We start from the raw sequence: 23,486 nt of genomic DNA on the forward strand, positions 1-23,486 counted from the left end.
TACTTATTCGAATCGAAGAAGAATTGTCTATGTAGCACACGGGCAATCACCAAAAATAAAAGAAATGGCGCGGCGAGGCGCGCACACAGAGCAAGAGAAAAGAACATATGAAAATAACGCCAATCAGAAAAAATATTCGAAGAAAAAAAAAACATCGAATAAATGAGAAGAAGAAAAGACAGACAAGATGTAGGCAGAGTGTGGCCAACACACAGAGCCATCGATAATGTCGAAACACACACACACACACCGAGTGTGCATGTGAGAGAGTGAGAGAGCGAGTGAAATGCGAGAGTGAGACACAGTGTGTGTGAATGTGTGCCTGATAAAATACACGTAGTGCGAGTTGTTTTGGTCGGATCGGATCGGATCGCGGGTCACAATGCATGTATATGCTATTCACACTCAATATGATGACATAGATTTGAAAATAAGACAAGTTTTTTTTTTCGCTCTCTTCTGAGAGCGCGACACAGAGATCGCCCGTTGATCCAATGTCGAACGACAGACACGCTGTTGGCTCGAAGCGCGCGAGCGCTTGTACAATTTTCTTGGCCGTATGTATATGCACGATACACGCGTGAGAAGTTTTTCATCCGAACCGTTGTAGAAAATATGAAGTTTATGTTTTCATAGAATTTGTGACCGAGTTGAACGGAGCCAAAATCGATTTTTCAAACTTTCGACCTCTTCATGCCAGATGTTGTACATAATATTATTCTGTGTTTTTGTTTCTACATGTGTCTCCATTCAGTTGTTCGTTTTCTCTCTAAAATTGTCCATTTTTCCACTTCTCTTGAATCTGACTCATTTCTCTTGATTCGAAGAGTTCTCTCTTTCTCTTCTGTCCCATTCATTCTATCTATCGCGCTCCCTTTTTTAGCCCAGCATTTCACATTTGGTGTTTTGTGTACACAAAACACTTGAGTTCTAGTCATCGCTTTTCGCTTGTGATTACTGTTTTGTCAGTTGATTGCATAAGAAATTAAAGTTATTATCGGAATTGAGCGAAACGCTCGATTAAGAGTGAAAGAGTGTGGGCTGTGAAGCCCAATCATGATGATGTGCCTCATGATGACATTACACAATTTGTGTTTTGTGTGTTTACCAAGCGGTTCTTTTCCAATAAATTTTCCACATCGCAGAATCTCGTCGATCTCATCGGCACTCATCAACACTCTTCCTCTCCCTCTGGGATCTCTCGACACGCAACATCTTCGTACTTTGATGAGGATACGGCCAACAATGAATCCACCACTGTCGCCGTCGCCGTCGCCGTCGCCGCCACTGTAGCCCGTGTGCTGTATGCAATACTTGGTGTAATTGTGTGTTTCGATTTGCTCGCGATGCATGGAGGAAAAATTAAATCGCATTATATTGTTATTAGTATTACTATAAGTTGTGTTATTAACTTTTTGCATAACTTGTTTATTTCGTTGTTCTTGGAGCGGTTTTGCGTCTGACTGTTTGTGTGTGCGCATTTTTTTCTCTTCTTATTTTCAACGCTCATTTTTTGTTCGCCACATATTTATTTTCTGTTTTTCCTCCGTTGTCATTCAGTGTTCATTTAGATACACAAAAATAACAAAATAATGATATATATATATGTGCTTTTCAAGCAAAATTCATGTAAAGTTATAATTATTTATGTGCTTAAATGACAAAACAATGTGCAAAAACGTAAAAATATATACAAACACACACAAACACAATTCGACGATGGAATGTCGAGTGAGTGGTCAGTTTTCGCATATTTGTTCGCTGAACGAACGACACAAGAGAATGAAGAGAAAAAAAATATCGTCGCAAACATTTACTCGTCGCATCCAAACCACAAACACTCATTGAGGCCAAATGAATATGTGAAGAGGAACACATCCAAAAAATATTTACAAAATACCAGCCAGCAAAATTCAGCACACACAGCGACGACCACGACTACCGTTGTGATTATCGAGACCGAATGAAATGAATTAAGTGAATCGTTTTTTTTTGGAAATTGTGCCGGTTGAGCGATGGAAAATGCTAGGGAAATCATTTGAATGCGACATGTGAATATACACCAAGATGAGTTTCGGATTTAGATTCAAATTCATTTTTGGATTTCAAATCAGAGAATCGTCGATTTAGCAGCCCACGTGACGTGTTTGACGAGCAGAATATAGGCTGAGTTTTTGTGGCTTGAAAATTTTGGATTTCTGTTAATTTTTGCTCAACTTTTGATGTTTCGTTTGGCTGCCTTTGACTTGGTTTTTCTCCACTTTCCATATTGAAATAATAACTACCAATATTATGGTAGCCTCTGCCATTCCATTTCAATTTTCGACTGTGATTTCCACGAATTGCTCAAATCCAACGGAAAACATCAACCGATTTTATTAATTTCGATGCGTGTGTGTCACAACGAATCTCGAAAAAGATGAGACTGTGCGTTCGCAGCACATATCGCGCCTGATTATTATTATTACTGCATATATCTGTTTGATTTGTTACTTATGAAATACGCAGGATTCAACCGAGTATAACGTCTGTGTATCTTTCTTCTTCTTCTTCTGTTGTTTTTTTTTCAGCGCTCTCTCACGTATCATTTTCACCGTGCGATTGAATCAAAAGTCAAACATCAACACGAACGAAACATCCACAACAGCACTCGCTTGCAAAAGATTCTTTTGCGATGTGTGTAACACATTGAGAATTACAATGCAACCGAATATGCGTGCGTTTTTCGCTCTCGCGCGTACGCTCACTCGCTCGCCTCGTTCATCGTTTTGCATTGGATGTATTTTTTTTTTTGATTTATTCTTCATTTCTCATTTATAACACGATGATTTTGTTTTTCTTCTTCAGTTTGCACTTCGTTGTACAATTTTCGTTTTACTTGTTGGCTGTTATCGTTACACTGCACGGCCTGAACGGGAACAAGAGAGAGGGAGAGACAACGTTATGTTTGTACGTGTTTAAATCACAAAATTATCATAAACTAATAGAAAAACGTAACACACATCAAATTATTGTAGTTGTTTCATTATTTTCATAAGTTGTTGGCCACTTCTTATCAGTCTGTAGCTGGATTTAAATAAAGCGGTTACTTTTCATACTCTCTCTCTCTCTCTCTCTCGCTCTTTCTCTCACCCTGTCTCCGTCTCTATCGTTGATGGAATTCATGCGTTCATGTGCTTGTTTTTCGCTTTGAATCGGATTTCTTTTGCTTTGAATCACACGCACACACTGTTGTTTCTCTCTTTCGCATTCGTTCGTTGTCATCATCATCACACAGAGGGAAAAACCGAGTTCACACAAACACAATCACATGCCAATGTGATGACACACAGCTGAGAGCGCACAGCGGATTGCATACGGCTTACGTTGCAAACGCGGTCAGTGGAGAGGATGGCAAATATTGTTGAAAAAAGAAGAAGAAGTTGAAAACATGCTGCGAATTATAGTCATACGGTGGTTCGTGCTTTCGATTCGTACAAAAATGATAATCAAAATGCAATGTCGAGAGCCAATGCAAGAAGAATTTGTAGAAAATCAACAAAAAACGTACGTCACATCCCGATATCAGAAAGCTGAACTATTGTTTGAACTTAAATCAAATTACGATCGCACGAATGGCGATGACTCAACGGTGTACGCGAACGCATGCTCGCACACACAGCTTGTTCAATTCGCATTTCAACGGCTATAAACACACACAAACGACGAGGAAAAATGGAAAAATTCAATGAAAAAGGATGACGGAATCTAATAGCATAGAGAGAAAAAACAGTGTCCGCAATGAAAATGAACTTCGCGGAAAATGTCCAACCCTTAACAATGACAAATGACACCGAAGACACAAAGAATCGGTGTATTTCGTCATTTGGTGTAACTTGGCACCTCATTCAAAAAATATCACGCTTCGCTCGATATCAAAACATCAATCAACTGCATGCACCGTGTGCCGCTCCGACCCCGGTGCCCATGTTGATCATTTGAATGAGCCGGAATAAAATCAAATTCCACGAATAAGAAAATAAATCACATCACAAAAATTGTTGAATATAGATGCAGGAAGCGTATTTCTCAATGAAAAATCGGGTCAACGGTATATTTAAATGAGATGTGTCCGTTTTTTTTTTTTTTTTTGAAAAACTGACGACCAGCAGAAGCAACAACAGTCATGTGTGTGAAAAAGTTACAATCGAAAAGATTAATCATTCGGTGGCAACTCAGAAATCTGTCATTCGAATCAGAGTTGGCAGAGAGTAAGAAAAACCGTCGGTTTGTGTTATCATGAGGCGGCTTGGAACACATTTAGTCATTTCTGATTAATGTAGAATTTGAAATGATTTCGAAGAAAAAAAAACCCACTTCATTCGTTCGTTCGGTTGATTTTCTAAACTAATTTCACTGATTTGAGTTTGAACTTCTTGACGTTTTCTTCCTTTTTTTCAATATTCATTAGACGGTAGCATTCTGGGCAGTTTTTGGCTTTAATCGAACTAAAAAAAAAACTGTCGACTCGAAAATGTTCACTTGAAAATGTTCGGTTTTAACTGAAATTGAGGCAGCCCGCCTGAATTTTTCCGCAAAAAAAAAAACAATATTTCAAAATGTTGGACACAAAATGATGCAAAATGGCATTTAAAATTGGTGGCAAAAGGTTGGGAGTGTGCGGTGTTTGTGATGGAATTCCATTTTTCGATCACGCAGTGTGACATTCAATCGTCGAATTTCGAACAAATTACAAATTCATCGTCTGTTTTAAGCGCTTTTGGCCATTAGTTTGGTGCGTTTAATCGGTTTTTGTTGTTGTTTAAAGCGAAAGTCGCAATTTTTAGTTGTCTTATACATTTCGATTTCGAAATGAATCGAAATCGATGTGCATCATCATCATTTTTTTTTTCTTCTTTGATGAAATTATAAGCAAATATGAGATTTGATGTGGTGGAGCAGCAAGCAGGCAGCAGGCAGCATATTTTGATAAAATTTGTGAGCCGTGATCTGCTTTTGCGTAAACATTTTTACCCACCCTCTCTTGGGCACTCTCGCCAAATGGCTGACCGCTGTTTGAGAGTTGAGCATACAATTTGTTTCGTATTCGTGAACAGAAAAGAAAACAATAAAGTTGAAAAAAAAAATTGAAATGAGAAACGAAATACCGAAGTAAACAGTCGAACAGTTTCGTAATCGCCGACTCACATTTTATTTTATCTGTTAAACATTTCACACTACACTTCAGACGAACGAAATGAAATGAATTGAATGAAGCAAATGTAAAAAAAAAATAAACAACAACAACAACAACAGCAGCAGCAGCAGCAGCAGCAGCACAAATCACCAACAACAATGCATAAATTGCTTCGCCAATAAAAATACGTAAATAAATTGCGGAGCGAGCAAGAGTGCTCGCATTGAGTAAATGGTTGTATGTGTGTGTTTTTTGCTCTCAGTTGTTCGTCTTGATCATTTGAATGCAGTAAATAAATATTTCTAAAGTGACTTTTCTCTCCATTTTTGTCGATTTGATGTTTTTTATGTTCGATGTGTGTGCGTGTCTATGTGTTTGTGTATGGTGCAGTTGCTGCGTTTTCTCCCTCTTTCTATGTGGCTCTCTGTCTCGTTCCTTATTGCTTGCTTTTCTCACCTAAGATTGATCGCTTGGCATGTTATAAATGTGCACACGAGACAGAGGCTCGCGTATAGGTGAGTGATTTTGTTTTTGGTGTTTTGTTTTTTTTTTCGTGAATAAGTCTGGGTTTATGTGTTGATGGCCATCATACAGCTCTCTATGCTTGCTTCGCATGCAAGGTATTAATGAAATGGCGAAAAAGAGCCGACCGATCGACCGAACGACTCGGTGCAATTGAGGAATAACAACGAAAACAACACACACACACACACTAACACGTCCATGTGAAAGAAAAAGAAGACGAATCAACGGGCAAAATGATTAGGCGATCGGGAGCGCCACGAAAACATCAAAATATAAATATATTTATATGCGCTTTGCCTTTAACATTTGCTATCGCTATGCGAGACTCATTACCAATTTACTCTGCCTTATTCGCCTTTCAAAATGCTCGATCCCGCTCATGCTTTCGGTTTCTCTCTTTTCTCTCTTTCCGTTCCTCTTGATTTTTGTGTCCCTTTCTCTTTCTGCCTCTCTATATTCCTCTCTTTCGCTGTGCCTTGCCAGAGGTTAATTCAACCGCACCGAAATTGACCAAAACAAGATAATGCCATCGATAAATTGTCCATGTGTGCCCGATGACCAAATGTGAAATATGTCGGCTTAATCGAATCGTTTAGTTTTCAAGCCGATCGAAGCAAAACACTATTGACATGTCGCTCTCATTTCAAATCCCGAGCCACGATTGGACAGTGCCGTTAGCTATATCGCACACAATAAGCGCCGACAAATCGTACACACGCAAAAAAGTGATTGTTTAGCACCAACCACACGAAAATCACACACGAGCGCGCGCGAAACAGAGATAGGAGAATTGCGGCCCGTATCCTTTTTTATGCACACATTATCGATACGAAGTAGAAGAAAAACGCCACTTGAAATGTTGACAAATGATTAAAGTGGATGTTTGTGATACGTAAAATGATTTGACTGTTCCTAAATCAACCTGGCCAAATCAATGTCGTGCGTTGCTGCTCTCGGTCGTCCCAAAATGTTCTCAGTCGGCGCTTAATATTCGTTACTTCACTCACACTCTTTAGTTGGTGTGTGAGTGTGTTTTAACCATGTGCCTCGTCGCCACTTTGGCATCGGGATGTGATTAAGTATTTTGCAATATGTGATTGCTGTCTTGTTATTCACTTGGAAATTCGTATCAAAGTTCTTCTAGTTGGAGATTTTTTGGGTTTTTTCCTCGTCTTGGTCGTTGACGATGACGACGCCGACAACGAAAGAAAGGAACAAACGAGAAGCAAAGTGATGGCGTCGAGACACATGAAGAAAATATGGAAAAATTGATAATGATTTTATGCGCATTGTTACTTGAGACACCGATTTTCATGGATAATACTCGCATTTTCTGGCTTTTTTTCTCTCTCTCTCTCTTGTTCTTCTGACATGTCGAAAGCCAGACACAATAAAAGAGGTGAGTGTGAGTGTGTCGTACTGTTTCTTTTTTCTTTCGTAATTTAAAATTAAAGCAACATTTCAGTAATGACGAACCATTTTCACAGACAAATTGAATAAATAACTAATAACCATCATACACTCACACAGCGAATAGACGAATTGAGCACAAAAATGAGAAGGAAAAGAAGAAGACGACAAAGACGAAGAAAAAGTGGTCGAAATGAGCGAGACGCATGAAACAAACTAGTTGATTTTTCGTTCATAAGTTAATGATTTTTTCGTGTTGTTGTTGTTGTTGTTGTTCGAAAGAAATCAGTTTGGTGTGTGTCTTCTGTTTCTCCTAAATGCCAATCGAATGGAATTTATGTATATTTTTAACAATCCGTTTCATTTTCTGGTTTAATTCACTTTTTGTTGTTGTCATTGTTGTTGCTGTTTGTTTGTTCGTGGCTCTGAATTTCGATTCTGTTGTCATTTTTATTGGACGTTTCTTCTTCTGCGCTAGCTGCGATGGTATCGCTTTTGGTCATCGAATGATTTTTTCTTCTTTCGTCGTTCATCATATGCATGGAGATTCGCACTGCCATGGCAATAAGCGGACACAAGTATTTTTTTTCTCTCGCTTTTTCTTCTTCTTCTGGCTCAAGACATAAAACAAGAAAAAAAGATGACGCGTTCGCCATCTGAAGCGATGAACACGTTTCAATTTTTAATGTCAACGTTGTTGTTGCGGTCGCGCCGCCACATTTCAGCCTAATTAGCCATTGCACAAAACACATCATCGGAATTAATTGAACGATCGTTCGGAAAATGTGCGATTGCGCGCGTGCAAAATTCACACTCGAAACTGAGTCTTACTTATCGCCGTTTTAGCGAAGGGATCAAGGAAATTAAGAATCTCCGATGTCAACGTGAACTTTTGAAAAACAAGTGACAAAAGTATGTGAAATAAGAGCCGTAATGCAAATCAGAAGGTGATTCATTGCATTTTGATTACAATCAACGCGCAACATTTGTATGCATCTTCCGTGGTATCATGACAGAGCACGGTGCTATGGCCGCTGTGAAGCAAAACCAATGTGTTCGGTTGGACTTGATCATTTGATACGCGTTCGAAAAGAGAACACAAGAACAAAATTATTCAGTTTTGTTATTCATCACGAGTTCGTTTGTGGTTTTGCAACAAAGAAATTTATCTTTCGCAACACTTTATCGAATGGAAAACCCATTCAGTTTTCTTTGTGTACAAGTCGGTAAATCGCTGATAAGAAGAAAGAAGTGATTCACACAGTCCAAAGGCAATTGTTTTGGAGAACGGTGTTATCAGTGAAGTAAATTTTTGTACGATATGAAGAGGCCTCCAATGTGTGAGGCAAAACTTTCGAATTTGCCTGACGGAATAGACAACTTTTCGGTTTCTTTCGGAAACTGTGTCCAGAACATGCGTCTTTATCTCGGCATTTTGTCGTACATAATCGGGGCCAATCTTTGAAGACCAAACCGAGAACGAAATGACCGCACTAGAATCGAATTCGTTGAAAACACACAAGTTTTTTGTGGAGCGCTCACGCGCTTTTTTGCTTCTCTTCTATTTTTTCGACTATTTTACTTCGATTTTAATTTATTCCGACTTATTTCACTCGTGTTGCTGCTTCTTGATTCTTGTTGCCTCTGCGTTTTTGTTTCAATTTCGGGTTTTTCTCGATGCGAATGAGAGCGACATTTGAAGCTACACGCATACAATCGCCGGAATCACCATTTTTATTCGATTACTTCTCGAATGAATTCGATATATTTTTCGATTGCTTGTTTGCTCGTGCTCACTCGCCGACTTCTTTCGCATTTTTATGCTGTTATTGGCCGTTTGCTGTCATCGCCTTCGCGACGACAGCGTTTTTTTTTTTTTTTTGTTTAATTTTGTACTTTTTTCGTCCATTTTGGCGATTTTGTTACTTGATTTTGTTGGCCGTCAATTTTGTATAGCGAGGAAAGAGCGTTCTACGGCTGTATTTGTTTGCTTCATTCGTTGTTTTTTTACATCATTTCAACTTGATTGAATTTCAATTGGAGACAGTGGCAAATCATTTGATTGTGATTGACCTGTCAGCAGTAATGTGTTTGAAGGCAATTGTCGGTCACTGAATGAAATCGTTAGCCACTAAATGAATGTGTTTGTTACATATGAGGCTCGAAAGAAAACAAAGTGTCCAATTTTGCCGAAAATATACCGAGAAAACTGTGCACCATTCTTTCGAAAGCACATTTTTCATCATAATTTTTGACTTTTATTACGATTTAAACGAAATTTCTCAAACACACACGCACACACAGCTCACTCACTCACTCACACCATAACAAAAATAGTGTTCCGTGCATAAAATCGTAGTCGAAAAAAAGGTATGATTTTTTTTTTGTCCGTTTCACATGAAATCGCTTTTGCCTCGAACTCAATACGTATTCCATTCCATTCGACCGTCGCCGCTGCTGCTGCTGTTCGATTCTCCATTCCAAATTAAGAAGAAGAAAAAAAAATGTTTAATCGTTTAAACTTTTGCGTAAAATAAACATAGTCTCGGGGACTGAGCTGTGTGGCTGTGGTGAGCGAGTGAGCGCGCGCGCACGCTCGCGCACCCGCTCAGCTCTCAAGCTCTCTTTATCATTTATTCGAGTGTTAGTGGTTTTGTGATGTGTGGATTTTTCTGTGCGTTTTGATTTGATTTCATATGTGGAGTCGTCGTCGTCGTCGTCTCTGGTTGCTGTATTTTTCCTTCATTTGCGATTGTTATTGTTGTTGTTATACATATATATGTTGTTTCATTGTTGTTTGTACGTTTTTACTGTTGCGTTTGCGTTTTGTTTCACCTTATTTGGCTACTTTGGGTCGTCATTGGAAATTGTTTTTTTTTTTTCATTTTTGTTCGTTCGCATCGAAACCGAAACGGCCGAGCGAGAAAAAAACAGCACTTTTTACATGATTTTTTCGGACTTGCAACATAAAAGCAGCGACGGCAGGCACACGCACAACACCGAGTATGTGATTATATGATTGAGAGTGTGTGCTGATCGATTAGGTGACAGACGATAGACGAATTGGGTGATGATTTAAATCTGTTTTTTGCTTTGCTTTTGAGTTTGTGTGAGTGAATGAGTGGTTTTTTTTCTTCTTCTTCTGTCGTTCGTTCATAAAAATACATTTCGGTTGATTTGATTCCTTGATGCTCTCTAAATTCGGTGCTTTTTTCTTCCCTCTCTCACTCGTTCGATGCGGCTTAAAATTGTGTGTGCGTGACATTTGTCGCGGTTTTTTCTTTCTATCACCATCGTCGTTGTCATCGTCGCCTTCAATGTATGTTCCATTAATTTCGCCTAAAAATTGCGTTTACTTTAACGAATATTCATCTAATGACGGACGCTGAATTTTTGCTGATACTTTATTTTGCAAGGCACCGAAAACCGAATCAAAAAAAAAATCATTTAACAACAACAACTATAACCTGCATAATAGCACGACTGATCTGTTTATGTATGTAATGGTTGCGCGCGTGTGTCTCATTCTTGCACACACAATATGTGTATGTGCGTGTATTTCACGTGCGTGTGACTGTGTGTGTGTGTTTGTTTGTGTGTACGAGAGTAGCGAGCGAGTGGAGCGCGATTGTGTGCGATTGTACGTTGTTGGCAATTGTGTGGTACGTCGAGTTTGATTCGCGAATTGCAGCTTAACTTTTACTTTTCTTCAAGCCATTTATACTGTTTACCCCAAATCAAGCACTTTTTGGTTACTTTGATCGTTTCCCAGTTAAATTTTTTTTTTCCTTTGGGTTTAATTTTTCTGTATGCATAAGCTTTTGCCCCGCACCGAACGAATGGAAAAAAAATTGAACCGAAAATATTTTCGCTGATTTTCAACTAATCATCATCATCATGATGGATGAATTTTTATTTTCTTGCTTCATCATTTCATTTTACTTTTTTGCTTTGTATTGTAACTTGTTTACGCAAATTCTCACTTGTTTCGTGGATTCAAGATTCGATGATTTACCCTCTCTTTATCTGTCTCTCATGCCCATTTTGCCTCGTGTATTTGATTTTCTCTTTTTATTTATTCTTCTTTTTCTTTTACTTCATCTTTTTTTTGCAACAATTTTTTTTTTCTCTTTCCAAATTTTTGCTTCCATTTAACCAATATTGTTTTTTTTTGTGCTTCTCTTAAAACCACAACTTTTCGTTATCTGTTTCAAACTATTTCGACGGAATTTGTGGACATTTTTTACTCTCTCTCTCTCTCTCTCTCTCTCTTTTTTTTTCTTTCTCCTCCTCCTTTGCGGTATATGTACATATATTTCGTCAGGATGTCGTATAATGCGTAGCAAAACTTTGTACTATTTTTCTTTTCTTAACTTAAAAAAAAAACTTTTTTGTATCAATTGATAAACTTTAGTGGTTTTTTTTTTCATCTCTCGTTCTTTCTCTGCGTGTGTCGTACTTGTGTAAGTGTATGAAAACAGCGTGTTCTCTTTCCGATATTTATTGCCGTCGTCGTCGTGGTGGTTTTTTATGGATTTTTTTTCTCCCATGTTTGTTTACTATATACTTGACTATAAAATAATAAATTCGATTTATTTGAGTTTAAAAATAATAATTTCAGTTTCTGTGTTCAATTTCAGTTATTTTTTCTGCGTTTCGATTATTCGTCTTCATATCGCGGATCATTTTTCTCGAACAAATCTGTTTTTTTTTTCTCTCTTGTTTCAGTATTGCCATCACATTCTAGCACACGTTCGTAATGTTTCTCTTCGGATGGTTTTCATTTTAAGTGTTTCGGGTATTTTTTTGCTGTTGTTGCTTCTTTCTATTCGATTTAGCACCTTCACATTTTGATATTGAGTCTCGCGGAATACAAAAAAAAAACATATATGTGTGCATCACATCGTGTGCATATATTCGCGTAGAATTGAACACAGAAAATGATTGAACAAAGAATTGCAATTTCGACGGAAATTATTATTTCGTATTCACAAAATCGATCTTATTATTTGTTATCAACTGATTGGGTTGTGTGGGACAATGGGGAGGGGGTGTGGTGTGAATCTGTTTTTATTTTTGTTTTGGTATTAATTAAATTTTTACGGTTTTTATTTACTTTTCAATTAGTTTTGTAATGGATATATCACTTGCGAACGGTATTTTAGATGGATTTTAATAAGCGACGTGTTGCCGCGACGGAGCCCGTCGCTAGACTGCAATCGTTCGGTTTTTTTCGTTTCAATCGGTACAAAAATGACACACAAAAACAACAACACACCGCAAACGCACGCACACATACATGCCTACGAGCAGCAACAAGAGAACTTCTTGCCTGCTTTGAACCGCTCGACCGAACGACAGCTTCGAGTGAATGGAAAAATTATACGTTTAGTCGAGAGACGGCCGAACCGACGACGGTTTCGGTGTAAGTATGCGAGAGACTTGCCATACTTTAGACACCGCGGAATTTTTGCACTCACCCGTGTGCGTGTGTGGTGACGTTATAAAATTTGAACCAATGAATATGAATCGAAACCGCGACTTTAGAAGGAAAAGTAACAAAATCAAGCGAATGATGACAGTTTCTTGGATCACGAATTGAAATCTTGAAATTTTTTGACTTTTCTCACCAGATTAGATCATCCCAAATTCTCAACATCCGACTTTGAGATTTGAAATGCAACCAAACAACAAATTAACGGGCGATTCAAAGTCAAAAGTCTAGGTAAAAGTCATCACAGTAAAGATTTCCCATAGTCGACACATAGTTCGAGCCGCTCTCTTTTCCGCATCCACCGCAAATTGGCCCATGTTCATGTTCCAACACAAAAATAGTTCCCTTTTGTTTCAACAATTCGTACACACAAATCGGCTGTTGCGCACTCGATACACCGAAATATATATGTACGATCACTTGCATACACATACATACGCATACATCATCAGCATTCAGGCACACACGAATCATATGCTCGTGAGTGATTAGCCGTACAGCGCTACGCTGCATTTGTAATGGTGAACCGGATGAACGATTGGCAAAGTGAAAGAGAATCATGTAAGTCCGGACCGTCGGCTGGTTGTTGTTGTTGCCAGTTTTCTTGCCTTCTGACAGTTTGAACAATGGCAGAAGGAAGAGAAATAGAAACGTATGGCACAACGAACAATGGATATTGAACCGGTTCAACGATTCGATGGATGCGGTTTAAAACCGCGATTTGGCACAACAGGCACATACATACATACTCACGCGCAAACACATTCAACAGTCACATCTGATGGATTCTTTCACTTGTAACACTGAAACAAAATACACTGATTGCGATGTTGTTGTTTTTCTCTGTCTTTCTTTTGTCATTTCGTTGACACTTTGAATGGGCTGCCCGAAAAATGGGTTTTTCACATTTTCACCATGTGCGTGTTGCCACTTTGAATTCATTTATTTCCTACCTTGTTTTCACTTACTCTATCTATGATTATCGATAGCATTATCACATTTTGGATTCTGTGCTCGTTTTTTTTTTCTTCGTTCTTGTTCAATTGATATGATTGATTTTTTAGTTTATCGAATGAAGAGGTTGACTCAATCGAATTTGAACAAAATTAAACTGTAACATTCAATGAGTTGATAATTTCAGCGACAAAATTATTACCGTTGTCAGATCTGCGGCTTGTTTCCTTTTATTGCAAACAGTGAACAGAAAACACACCGACAAATCGAATTTATTAGCTAATCAATCGAGAAATAACAGCGGAAATTTCGACCGAAACAGTGGTTGAGTTTATTTAAGATAATTCAAATTATTACTCACGGTCAAATCCAATCTCTCTCCTTTTGTCACACTCTATCTCTGTTTACAGCACTCTGTTCAATTGTCCCCAGTGTGTTTTCGAAAGAAAGATCACTTCGAGTAGCCAGTACATATGATAAGGATGAACAACGAAATGAATAATAATTCCGATTATGGGTGATTGTGTTTGCGATTTCTTCTTCTTATTCATCTCTCTCTTCTCCTCCTGTTCGCAATTTTATTGAAATCATTTCAATTACCGAGATAAAATTGATTAGGCATAGGCAATTTTAGATTTAGGTGCAATCGTATATATATTTTTCTGTTCATGTTTTTTTTTTGTATAAATTGATTTTTGTTTAGTCATTTTTAGGTGAATCCCACCACGTGTAGTAAAATTAGAATTGAACTATATCAAAGTTCATCGTATAGAAAATTAGTGCTTAGTTCTCCAATCTGTTGTTTTTTTTTTCCTTCGTTTTTTCCCTTGTTTTCATTACAACATCTATCTAACAGCTTAAAATATCTATTTCTCTTCCATTTTTCCCATTTTTCCTTTCCATTAGTCCACACAATTTTCTGTGTATGGTTAAAAGGAGAGACAAAAAAACCATCTAACTAACAAAATTATTCAATTGAATTAAGAAAGAATAAATGCAGAGCTATGTTTTGCCTCGTTTAAATCGTTGGCGTGCTTGAGCCTTTGTGTATCGCGTTCGATTTGTATAGGTTTCCGATGCTTCACCGCTATCACCGTTTGGCGACGATTGGTCTGTCGACTTCTTGAATTCATCTAGCAGGTCGACTGGCGGCTCCAACAGGCCAATTTTCTGCTGCTTTCGATAGTACTGATAACCGCGCGCAATTCCATGCCCTATTGCCGATATTACAACTATCATTAGAACCATTAAGGACGGATGCTGGAAATGGAGGGAAATGCAAAATGGATTAGAATCAGTTTTTGAAGTCAATACGGTAGAACTATGAGAATTAATATAAAATAAAACTATTGGAACACACAATCGAAGGGATAGGTTAATAATAACAATATATTTGTCATCGCAAGTCAGAGAAGACTCACATTATTTCCATGTCGACTCACACAAGCTCATAGAATTTTAAACTCGAGCCAACACAAGTCGGCTGTGATTAACTTGCAGGTCAAAATGTACTCAATTTTAATTTGGTTCAGTGATTCATCCTCACACATATTTGAAAGACTCATACGGCTCGTGGCCCATTTTTTCTTAACGAAGCAACAGTTTCGTTTAAAAGAAGATTGGAAAAGAGATGTTCTTGAAAGTATTTCCATTAGAAAAATAAACTTTTTCGTTTGAAAAAGTTTTTTGTTCACAAACAGAAGGAAGAAGTTTTGAAAAGGTAGGAAAAAAAGTGCCAAAAAATCATTTTTTCTGCTGAGAAAGCAAATTTGAATGAAAAGAAATATTGAAAAAAAAAAAACGAAGTATTAAAAGACTCTCAGTGTTGCTATGTGCTGTTATAGGTTGCTCTGTGCTGATTTCGCAAAGTCGAATCATTTCAGTAGTGTTCAGAAAGCGAAAGTCCATTCCCATGTGCACCGTAATTAGGATGTGTTCAAAGATCGAAGGTTCTTACCGATAACGTTGGTGTTTTTGTGAAAAAGTCCGATATTACAATGATGACACCAAAAAAGAAGCCGATGCCAGTTCCGATCCATGGCACACGCTTTTCAACTGGAATATGTGAAGAAGAGAAACAATCGAATCTTTGATTCCGAATTTAAGGTGATGAAAGATAAAAAGATGTGAATGATTTTCTATCGAGAATTTTTCAAAAAATTTCCATAAAGAGTTTGATCCATAAGAAGTCCGAAAGATCTCATTCAAAATCTCCCTCAGATCGATCAGAAGTTAAAATGCATCCACCGAAAGAGAGATGGTTCTTACATTGCGAGTCGGCGCTACTAAGTTGAGCAATACGTTTGGCCGCATTCAAAATGCTGATATCATTCGGTTGAAGTTGCAGGGCCCGACCGAGCAACAGTAGTGATGTGTCATATTGGCCAGCTGCCGCTTGAGCCTCAGCCTTTCGAAAGTATCCCTGTTAAGAGCAAAAACACACATGAAAACCAATTTAATTCTACTTTCTCTTTGAATTGAACAAAAATCACTTTTAAACAAAATCTATCGCAAGAAATAAACCAGCAAATAATTGAGTCTACCTTCGCCCAATCGGGTTTCAATTGAATTGCCTTTTCGGCATCATCGTTGGCATAATAGAGATGATTGAGCTTAAGAAAAGCCAACGATCGATTGCTGTAGTAGGTTGCCTCGTTTGGGTTCAATTTGATAGCGAATGAATAATGTAGAATGGCTTCTGTATAGTTGCCGGATTTGACAGATTCATTTCCGCGTTCTTTGTGATCGTTGGCCGTTTCTGGTGTGGTTCCATTTTCTGTAGCTGTTGCATTCTCACTCTTAATTTCATCGGCTGCATCATTTGTCTAGAAAAAATAACAACAAAAACCATTTGATCACATGAAATTAATTTGATCACAAAAAATGTATTCAATTTGCCGATGTAAAAAACAAAACTGAATATTGATCAATACCATTGTGATGCAATCGAAACAATTGCGTGGCACAAAATTGCAAAAGAAGCAATTCTACCGGATAAAAATCGCCACGACAACAACCGAAGACAACAAACTGTCCAAACAAAACACTTGATGAGACCGTTCACGTTGAAATGCTCCGTTGCTTTGGTTACTTTTTGTATTAAAAATTCATTGAACAAAAAAAAATAGCTGCCGTGTCCGAAATTGAAGAAAAAAACCGAAAAAAAACAAACACTAACTACAACAACAATCAATTCGATGTGATATGAAGCAACAGAATTTGATTTCGGTTTTTGGAGAAAAGGGACAGCAAAAAAGAATCGTTCAAATTTTAATTAGTTCGTGTTGCTACGAACTGACAACTACTTTTCCGTTTTGATTGCCTAAAAAAAAGTGTTGTGTGTGTTATTATCGTGTGCGATTTTCAGTCTGACAATGAACGGATCTAGCATGCGGAAAAGAGACGGATGCATTTTGACATTTGGTGTATGCGTTTTTTTTTTCTTTTCGTTCTTCCTTCATTCGGTAAGTGTGTGTTTGTTTTGCTCGTCTTTGACACAGTTTACGATTTCATACCGCAAAATAAACCCAAACAGACATAGATATACCGACACATGCACACACCGACACATACACACATGTGCAATGTTTACCCGAGCTACTGTCAACATTTTCGGCACGAAACGCGATAAGAAAGAATAACACAAGACGAAACGGTTTAGTTTTTTTGACGCAATACATCGCACGGTCGGTTGCGGTTCAACGTCTCTCGCTCACTCACCTGCTACTGCGTTTGCCATTCGAAATTCTATGTTATCGATCAAGTACAAATAAAATTGTGTAAAACCAAAAAAAAAATTATAAAACATAATTTAATGTCGATTTTTATTTGGGTTTTTTTTTCTGTTCATCTTTTCTCTGACAAATGCGCATTTTTCAAAAAAAAATGTTTAGAGCAATAAAGAAATGTAAGTATGTGTATACAAAATCCACTTCGATTAATTAAGTTGTTAAGTTTTTTTTTGGGAGGCGAGAGAGAGAGAGGGTGTGTATTTGCTTAGTTGTAGGTCATATATCTTGGAGTGGCGCTGAATTTGGCGTAACTCTTGATAACTTTGTTGACGGCCTCGAGGAAATCCTTTTCGGTGGCTACCTTGCGCCGAGCTCGAATTGCAAACATACCAGCCTCTGTGCAAACGGATCTGAAAAAGAAGGGAAAATGAGAAATTAATTGTATTTGAAGTCACTGTCGGCAATTTTCAAAATAGGAACAATGCCCACTTTAGTTTCTGTAGCTTGACTCTTATCAATCAAGACATTAAATCATTTAATTAATGTTTCTTGTAAATAATTGAACGTTCCAATAGCTATGGGCTCAATCTATTCTTGAACGAACAATTTCATCGCCAGTCAACAAAAAAACTTACCGAATTTCAGCTCCGGTCGAATTTGGACACAATCGAGCCAAGAGTTCGAAACGAATGTCGCGTTCAACAGACATTGAACGGGCATGAATTTTGAATATATGCGTTCGTCCATCCAAATCGGGTAAACCGAATTCAACCTTACGATCCAAACGACCTGGACGCATCAAAGCTGGATCAAGTGTATCTGGTCGATTTGTAGCCATCAACACTTTGATGTTACCACGTGGATCGAAACCGTCCAATTGATTGATCAACTCCAACATGGTACGCTGTACTTCATTATCACCGCCGGCACCGTCATCGAAACGTGCACCACCGATCGCATCGATTTCATCGAAGAAAATCAAGCAGGCCTTCTTTGAACGAGCCATTTCGAATAGTTCACGCACCATACGTGCACCTTCACCCACATACTTTTGCACCAATTCCGAACCGATGACTCGAATGAAACAAGCATCCGTACGATTGGCCACTGCACGAGCACACAACGTTTTACCCGTTCCAGGTGGACCGAACAGCAACACACCCTTCGGTGGCTCAATACCCAAGTTCACGAATTTCTCCGGCTGTAAAATTGGAATTGGAATGTTAGTCAGTGTATAGGGGAGTTTTTTTTTTATAACATTGACAAAGCTACTTGAATAAGAGAATTAAAATAACTTGAAGTCAATAGCAGACTATGACTTTGGACATATCTTTGATTAAATGAAGCATGTGATTTTCAATTCCACTGAATAAGTTTATGAAACATTGTTTCAAAATGAAACAGAAAACAATTGGTGAAAACTCAATGCCATTCAAGATAGAAAAAAAACTTGCTTCAACTTGAGAGTTTTGGAATTTTTTTGATCAGTTTGAGATGGTTCTAACTGAAGCTTTCCTTCTTTGAATGAAAAAAATTCGCTCCATTTCTATCAAGCGTTTAAAAAATCGAACATTCTGTATGAAAAATCGAATGTCCGGTAGAAAACAGGTTAAGTTGCATTTTAAATGGATTGCTAAATATTCCGTTTGTGATTGGACGGTGGAAAAACGGTTGTAAATTTCGAAATACTTACATGAAGCAATGGCGTTTCGACGACTTCACGTAATTTTTCGATTTGCTCTTTGCATCCACCAACATCGCTGTACGTAACATCTGGCTTATCCTCCACCTGCATCATTGTTACGGTTGGATCGATTTTCGGTGGCAACGGAATATGAATTTGATACTTATTACGATCGACACCAACGCGCATCCCTTCTTCGATATCGGTTGGTGCCACCGAATCGGCCAAATCAACCACAAACTTTGCGAATTGCTTGACATTAATTATGTATTTTGGGTCATCTGAATCGGCGTTGATGATCTTTGTACAACGGGCAACCTGGGTGAACGAAAAAAAAGAAAATTTCAATTAAATTTGCGAAGAAAAATTAACTGATCCGATGTTAGTTTTTCCGAAATTAGGAAATAATTTTACATTGACGAATTTTATCATTTAATTTCCATTGTCAAATTGGATTTTCAATGGAATTAATTGATTTATTGATTTAATTGCAATTTATCATTCATGAATGAACCATCATCAAATGACAAAATTATTCTGCATAAAAAATGTTCATTGGAAATGAATGGTGCATCGAAGATGTATCAACGGCAAATTAAAATGTCGATTAAAATCTAAATGCAAAGCAAATCGTCTCTCATTCGCAAACCAAGTCGTTCCATACCTGCAACGGTTGTTCATTTGTGAGTGTTTGTTTGTCAGCGGCCAAATCCCAAAGAGCTGGTGCAGCCAAACCCGTGTCACTTTCTTTGATGCCCGTCAATTCGTTGACCTGTTTGATTGCCTTCTGAATATCTTCTTCAATTGTTTTTATACTCTTATGGTATTGTCCTTGGCCCTAAATCGAACAAGAAAAACACACAAACGTTAGATTCTCCAATTGGCCTTAGCAAAATATGTCAACAATCCAATTCCAAACTTACATAAGTTTTCAGCAGTTCAATATCGCCTTCATCGAGAGCTGCAAGTGCATAACAAAAATCCATTAATTTCAAAATCAAAATTGAACAAAGAAAGTGGAATACAAACATTTGATTTCTTCTTCTTTCTCATCAGCTTTAACTTTACGCATATCATCTCCCAAATGATCCGGCATTTTTACGTGTTTTTCACCACAAAATTCCTTAAAATTTCAATGCAAACCAATTCTATCCGCTTCGTTCACTGGACAATATTTCGTTTTGTTCTTTCGAAATGTTGCAAATTGATGAAAAGATTCGATTCAATTGCAGAACACCAAATCAAAAATTTTCAGAATATTTCGTTCGTCGAACTGTGTGTTTTATGATGATGATTACAAGCAACTTTTCCCATTGAATACTGTGCTCTCGGTGCAATGCGCTTGAAGTTGGTGCTCGTGTCAATTGGACCGCAGTGAAGTTGATCGCACGCAGTGTCGGTAAAGCAAATAAGAGATTCAAGTAGCATTTGAAAAAAAAATGCAAGTCTTGTTAATTTGCGTACTCAGAAAGAAAAAATTGCAATTTTTGTTGTCATTTTTGGATTTCTGAATATTTTTTTAACCCAATTAAAAATGTTCACCTAAGTTAAAGAACGCCATGGATTTTATAGGCTCAACGAAAAATTGCTTCCAGTTGAATTGAGCTCATTAATCAAATTTCGGAGTTGCGTACGTCAAATTGACATTTAAACTCGTCTGTGTTGGTATGTTCCATACTAGCCCGTGTCAATGTGTGCGTTTCTGATTTGAATATGCGGAAAAACACATGTTCTGTCAAAAAAAAAGAGAGATTTCTCGTATTTGTTTGTTGATTTTTTTCCCTCTTCATCGTCGAGCGCTAACATTTCATTAAAATTTCTTGCATGTATTCACTAGTTATCTGCTTTCATTCTCGTGATGTCGTTTGCCAATACATAAACGCACGATAATCGTTACGTTTTGGGTTTTTACATTGGTTCAATTTTCCCATAAGACACACGTATATCACAGAAAAAATGTGTGTTGTAACCCACTCTCTCTCTTTCTCTTCATTGCTGTGATACAATAAATATATAATTTTTGTTTTACCTTTAAGTACTCATCTAATCACTGATCAAATTAATTTAAACCGACCATTGATTATTTATTGCATTGGTGTTCATCTGATTTTATCGTGGATCGAGAAGTTTCATTCAAAAAAGAAGCAACAATTTACGGAGAATAAATATTGTTATCGAAATACATGGTGTATTGGAACAGTTGTTTCACATAGATAAACCAATTGATTGTGATCTGTTCAAAGAATTTTTATTTTGTGTGTGAGCTTAGAAACGGAAATCGTTTTTTTTTCATTATTGGTTTTTCGGCGGGCGAGGGAAAATTCTGTGTACTCAGCTGATTACTTGTTGTGTTTGATCACTTTAAATTCCGTAACATTCTCGGTAATCATTTAAACGAATCACAGATTTTTGCGGTTGAACATTGTGGAGCTGCGAAAAAAAATCCGAACAATGCGTGTCGATAAAAACAACACAATTATCTCATACAAGGATAAAGTCACCGATTCCATTCAAGTACGTATTGACACTTTGTGTCACGAGCGAAACCATAAAAGTATCGAGTGAATAGAGATAAATCAGTATAGAATTGAACATTTCACTTTGAACATTCCAATCAAAGTAAACTTTTTCTTTGGCTTTGAACTTTGGATTTATTCCGAAATTTCACCTTCGGTTGTGCGACACAACTCTAAAGGATCATTTTGTGCTCTGGTTGAATTTAGAGTTTTAGTCTTTTGAAAAAAAAAAATTCAAAAAGTCTTTTCAAAAACAATCCTTTAGAGAAAGTCAATGAAGTTACTGACATAAAACTGATCAGGTTTGAAGAAGAAAAAAAAAATTCCCACAAAAACAAGATTCTTCCACACAAAAAAACTCGACTTGTTCGACCTGATGCTCACTTTTTGTGGGTAAAAAAAAAAAAAAAAATATGTAATTGACGTATTGATCCATGCATAAGGTGAGACTGATTGCAAATTTCCGATAATTATGAAAAAAATCAGCAACAGAACAAAACCGACAACCTTGGAATGAACAAATTAGTAGAAAAATCGTGAATCAATCGACATTATCGCAAAGTCAAAGCCGAAGATAATGGATGTGGGTCGTTAATATTAGCTCGTGTCACGATTCCGTTTAAATATCATCTTTTTAAATCCTTTTTGTTTTTCCCTTCAACAGGTGCTCAACAAGACACTTGAACTGTATGAAGCGCGGGAGATTTTTCTATCGTTCAACGGTGGCAAAGATTGTACCGTATTGCTACACATGTTCGCCAGTTTGTTTACAAAACGATATCCAAACAAAACGCTACTCTGTTTGTACATCCAACCGGAGAGTCCGTTCGATGAAATCGAAGATTTTATCCGTGAATGTGAACAAACCTATCGCATTCAGATGGAAACGATACGTGGTACAGTGAAAGGGTCTCTCTTTGAAATATGCCAAAGATATCCGTACTTGAAGGCAGTCGTCATGGGATGCCGACGTACCGATCCGTATTGCAGCGATTTGAATGAGTTTCAGGTAAAATTTGCGCATTGATTGGCCATTTGACAATATTATTATTTGTTATCAAGCTATTTGAATACTAATATTACTTCTCAAACTGATTTAAGCTTCTCAAGCCTGCTATTCCAAATTCATTAAAAGTGGAAATCAATTTTTTTGAATGCAAATTTTTCAAAATCAAAGACAAAAACCAAAACAAAAATTAAAATTTTCCAATTTCACAATTTTCCCACATTTTTTCTCCTCACGATGAACAGAAGACAGATTTGAGTTGGCCGCAGCTGATGCGAGTGAATCCATTGCTCGATTGGAATTGCAAAGACATATGGGACTATTTGCATGAGAAGGATGTGCCTTATTGTTCGCTGTATAAAAAAGGGTACGTTTAAACGAAACGAGAAACAATTCGGTTTCAATTGTATTTGAAAATAATTTTTATTTCAATAAAAATGATCATATTTTATCTTAAATCATCTCTCTAGATACACATCAGTTGGCGATCGAACAAATACCGTGCCGAATCCGTATCTCAAGCGAGCGAATTCGATACCGGGAAAGGATGAATACTTGCATGCCGATCAACTTATTAACGCAGACGAATACGAACGCGCTGGCCGCCTATGACACACAGCCCACAGCAAACTTTAGTTCAAACGTTTGCTCTATAAATCAATGGTCAGATTTGTATTGGCTAGGAACAAAAATTGTACTTCTTTCCTGATAAACAAACCAATTGACCGAATTTCATCCAATTGTTACTTACCCGTTAGAATTTATATTTATTTTCATAAACAATTTAAAAAAACATTTTTTTGCTGTAAAAAAAATCAACCTTATTTTTGGCAAGGTGATGAAAAGAATGATTTTTTTCTGTTATTATTACTAGTAGTTGAACCTTCGATTTTTTTCCATTGTATATTTATTAAAAGATAGAGAGTAATAAATGAGAATGACATGGCATCAAATTGGATTGGAGTTTATGTTTTTTACACGTATGAAGTG

The 23,486-nt window shown here is 37.3% G+C and overlaps 3 protein-coding genes and 1 long non-coding RNA gene across 15 annotated transcripts in view; 2 read left to right on the top strand and 2 right to left on the bottom strand.

The window, feature by feature from the left end:
* The window catches only part of LOC129576054 (RNA polymerase II elongation factor Ell), a 75,964-nt gene extending 61,891 nt beyond the window's left edge, over nucleotides 1-14,073 (bottom strand). For 2 of the 9 annotated variants that reach the window (XM_055460508.1, XM_055460504.1), the window contains exons 1-2: nucleotides 12,228-12,326; nucleotides 11,571-11,682 (exon numbers count right to left, since the gene is read on the bottom strand). The gene's annotated coding sequence lies outside the window, so the exon portion shown is untranslated. Of the gene's footprint in view, nucleotides 1-6,034; nucleotides 8,959-11,570; nucleotides 11,683-12,227; nucleotides 12,466-12,741; nucleotides 12,870-13,920 lie in introns of those variants that run through there. The other 7 variants (XM_055460505.1, XM_055460506.1, XM_055460507.1 and 4 more) reach the window with 7 other exon arrangements.
* On the top strand, nucleotides 12,507-17,246 carry LOC129576059 (uncharacterized). 2 transcript variants are annotated; one of them, XR_008688856.1, is made up of 3 exons: nucleotides 12,507-12,666; nucleotides 12,745-17,023; nucleotides 17,095-17,246. It is a non-coding gene; the product is annotated as an uncharacterized LOC129576059 (long non-coding RNA). The 2 variants fall into 2 exon arrangements; XR_008688857.1 differs by having other exon boundaries at nucleotides 12,535-12,666; nucleotides 12,745-12,836; nucleotides 17,060-17,246.
* Nucleotides 17,247-17,356: 110 nt separating this feature from the next.
* On the bottom strand, nucleotides 17,357-20,615 carry LOC129576055 (26S proteasome regulatory subunit 7). Its single transcript, XM_055460513.1, has 6 exons — nucleotides 20,004-20,615; nucleotides 19,898-19,935; nucleotides 19,639-19,812; nucleotides 18,984-19,292; nucleotides 17,926-18,491; nucleotides 17,357-17,700 (listed from the first exon to the last, which is right to left on the bottom strand). The coding sequence occupies exons 1-6, from the start codon at nucleotides 20,068-20,070 to the stop codon at nucleotides 17,556-17,558; spliced, it is 1,299 nt and encodes a 432-aa protein (XP_055316488.1). The 5' UTR covers nucleotides 20,071-20,615; the 3' UTR covers nucleotides 17,357-17,555.
* Nucleotides 20,616-21,349: 734 nt separating this feature from the next.
* LOC129576058 (FAD synthase-like) lies at nucleotides 21,350-23,449 on the top strand. 3 transcript variants are annotated; one of them, XM_055460516.1, is made up of 4 exons: nucleotides 21,350-21,488; nucleotides 22,155-22,499; nucleotides 22,742-22,863; nucleotides 22,967-23,449. In XM_055460516.1, exons 1-4 carry the CDS (start codon nucleotides 21,426-21,428, stop codon nucleotides 23,106-23,108), a joined length of 672 nt encoding a protein of 223 aa, XP_055316491.1. In that variant the 5' UTR covers nucleotides 21,350-21,425; the 3' UTR covers nucleotides 23,109-23,449. The 3 variants fall into 3 exon arrangements, with proteins under 3 accessions (XP_055316491.1, XP_055316493.1, XP_055316492.1); XM_055460518.1 differs by having other exon boundaries at nucleotides 21,411-22,073; XM_055460517.1 differs by lacking the exon at nucleotides 21,350-21,488 and adding an exon at nucleotides 21,552-21,933.
* Nucleotides 23,450-23,486: the final 37 nt, after the last annotated feature.

Source organism: Sitodiplosis mosellana, unplaced genomic scaffold (genome assembly GCF_009176505.1).
Source record: "Sitodiplosis mosellana isolate CC-2019 unplaced genomic scaffold, AAFC_SMos_1.0 Smas_scaffold_6170, whole genome shotgun sequence".
Taxonomy (NCBI): Eukaryota; Metazoa; Arthropoda; class Insecta; order Diptera; family Cecidomyiidae; genus Sitodiplosis; species Sitodiplosis mosellana.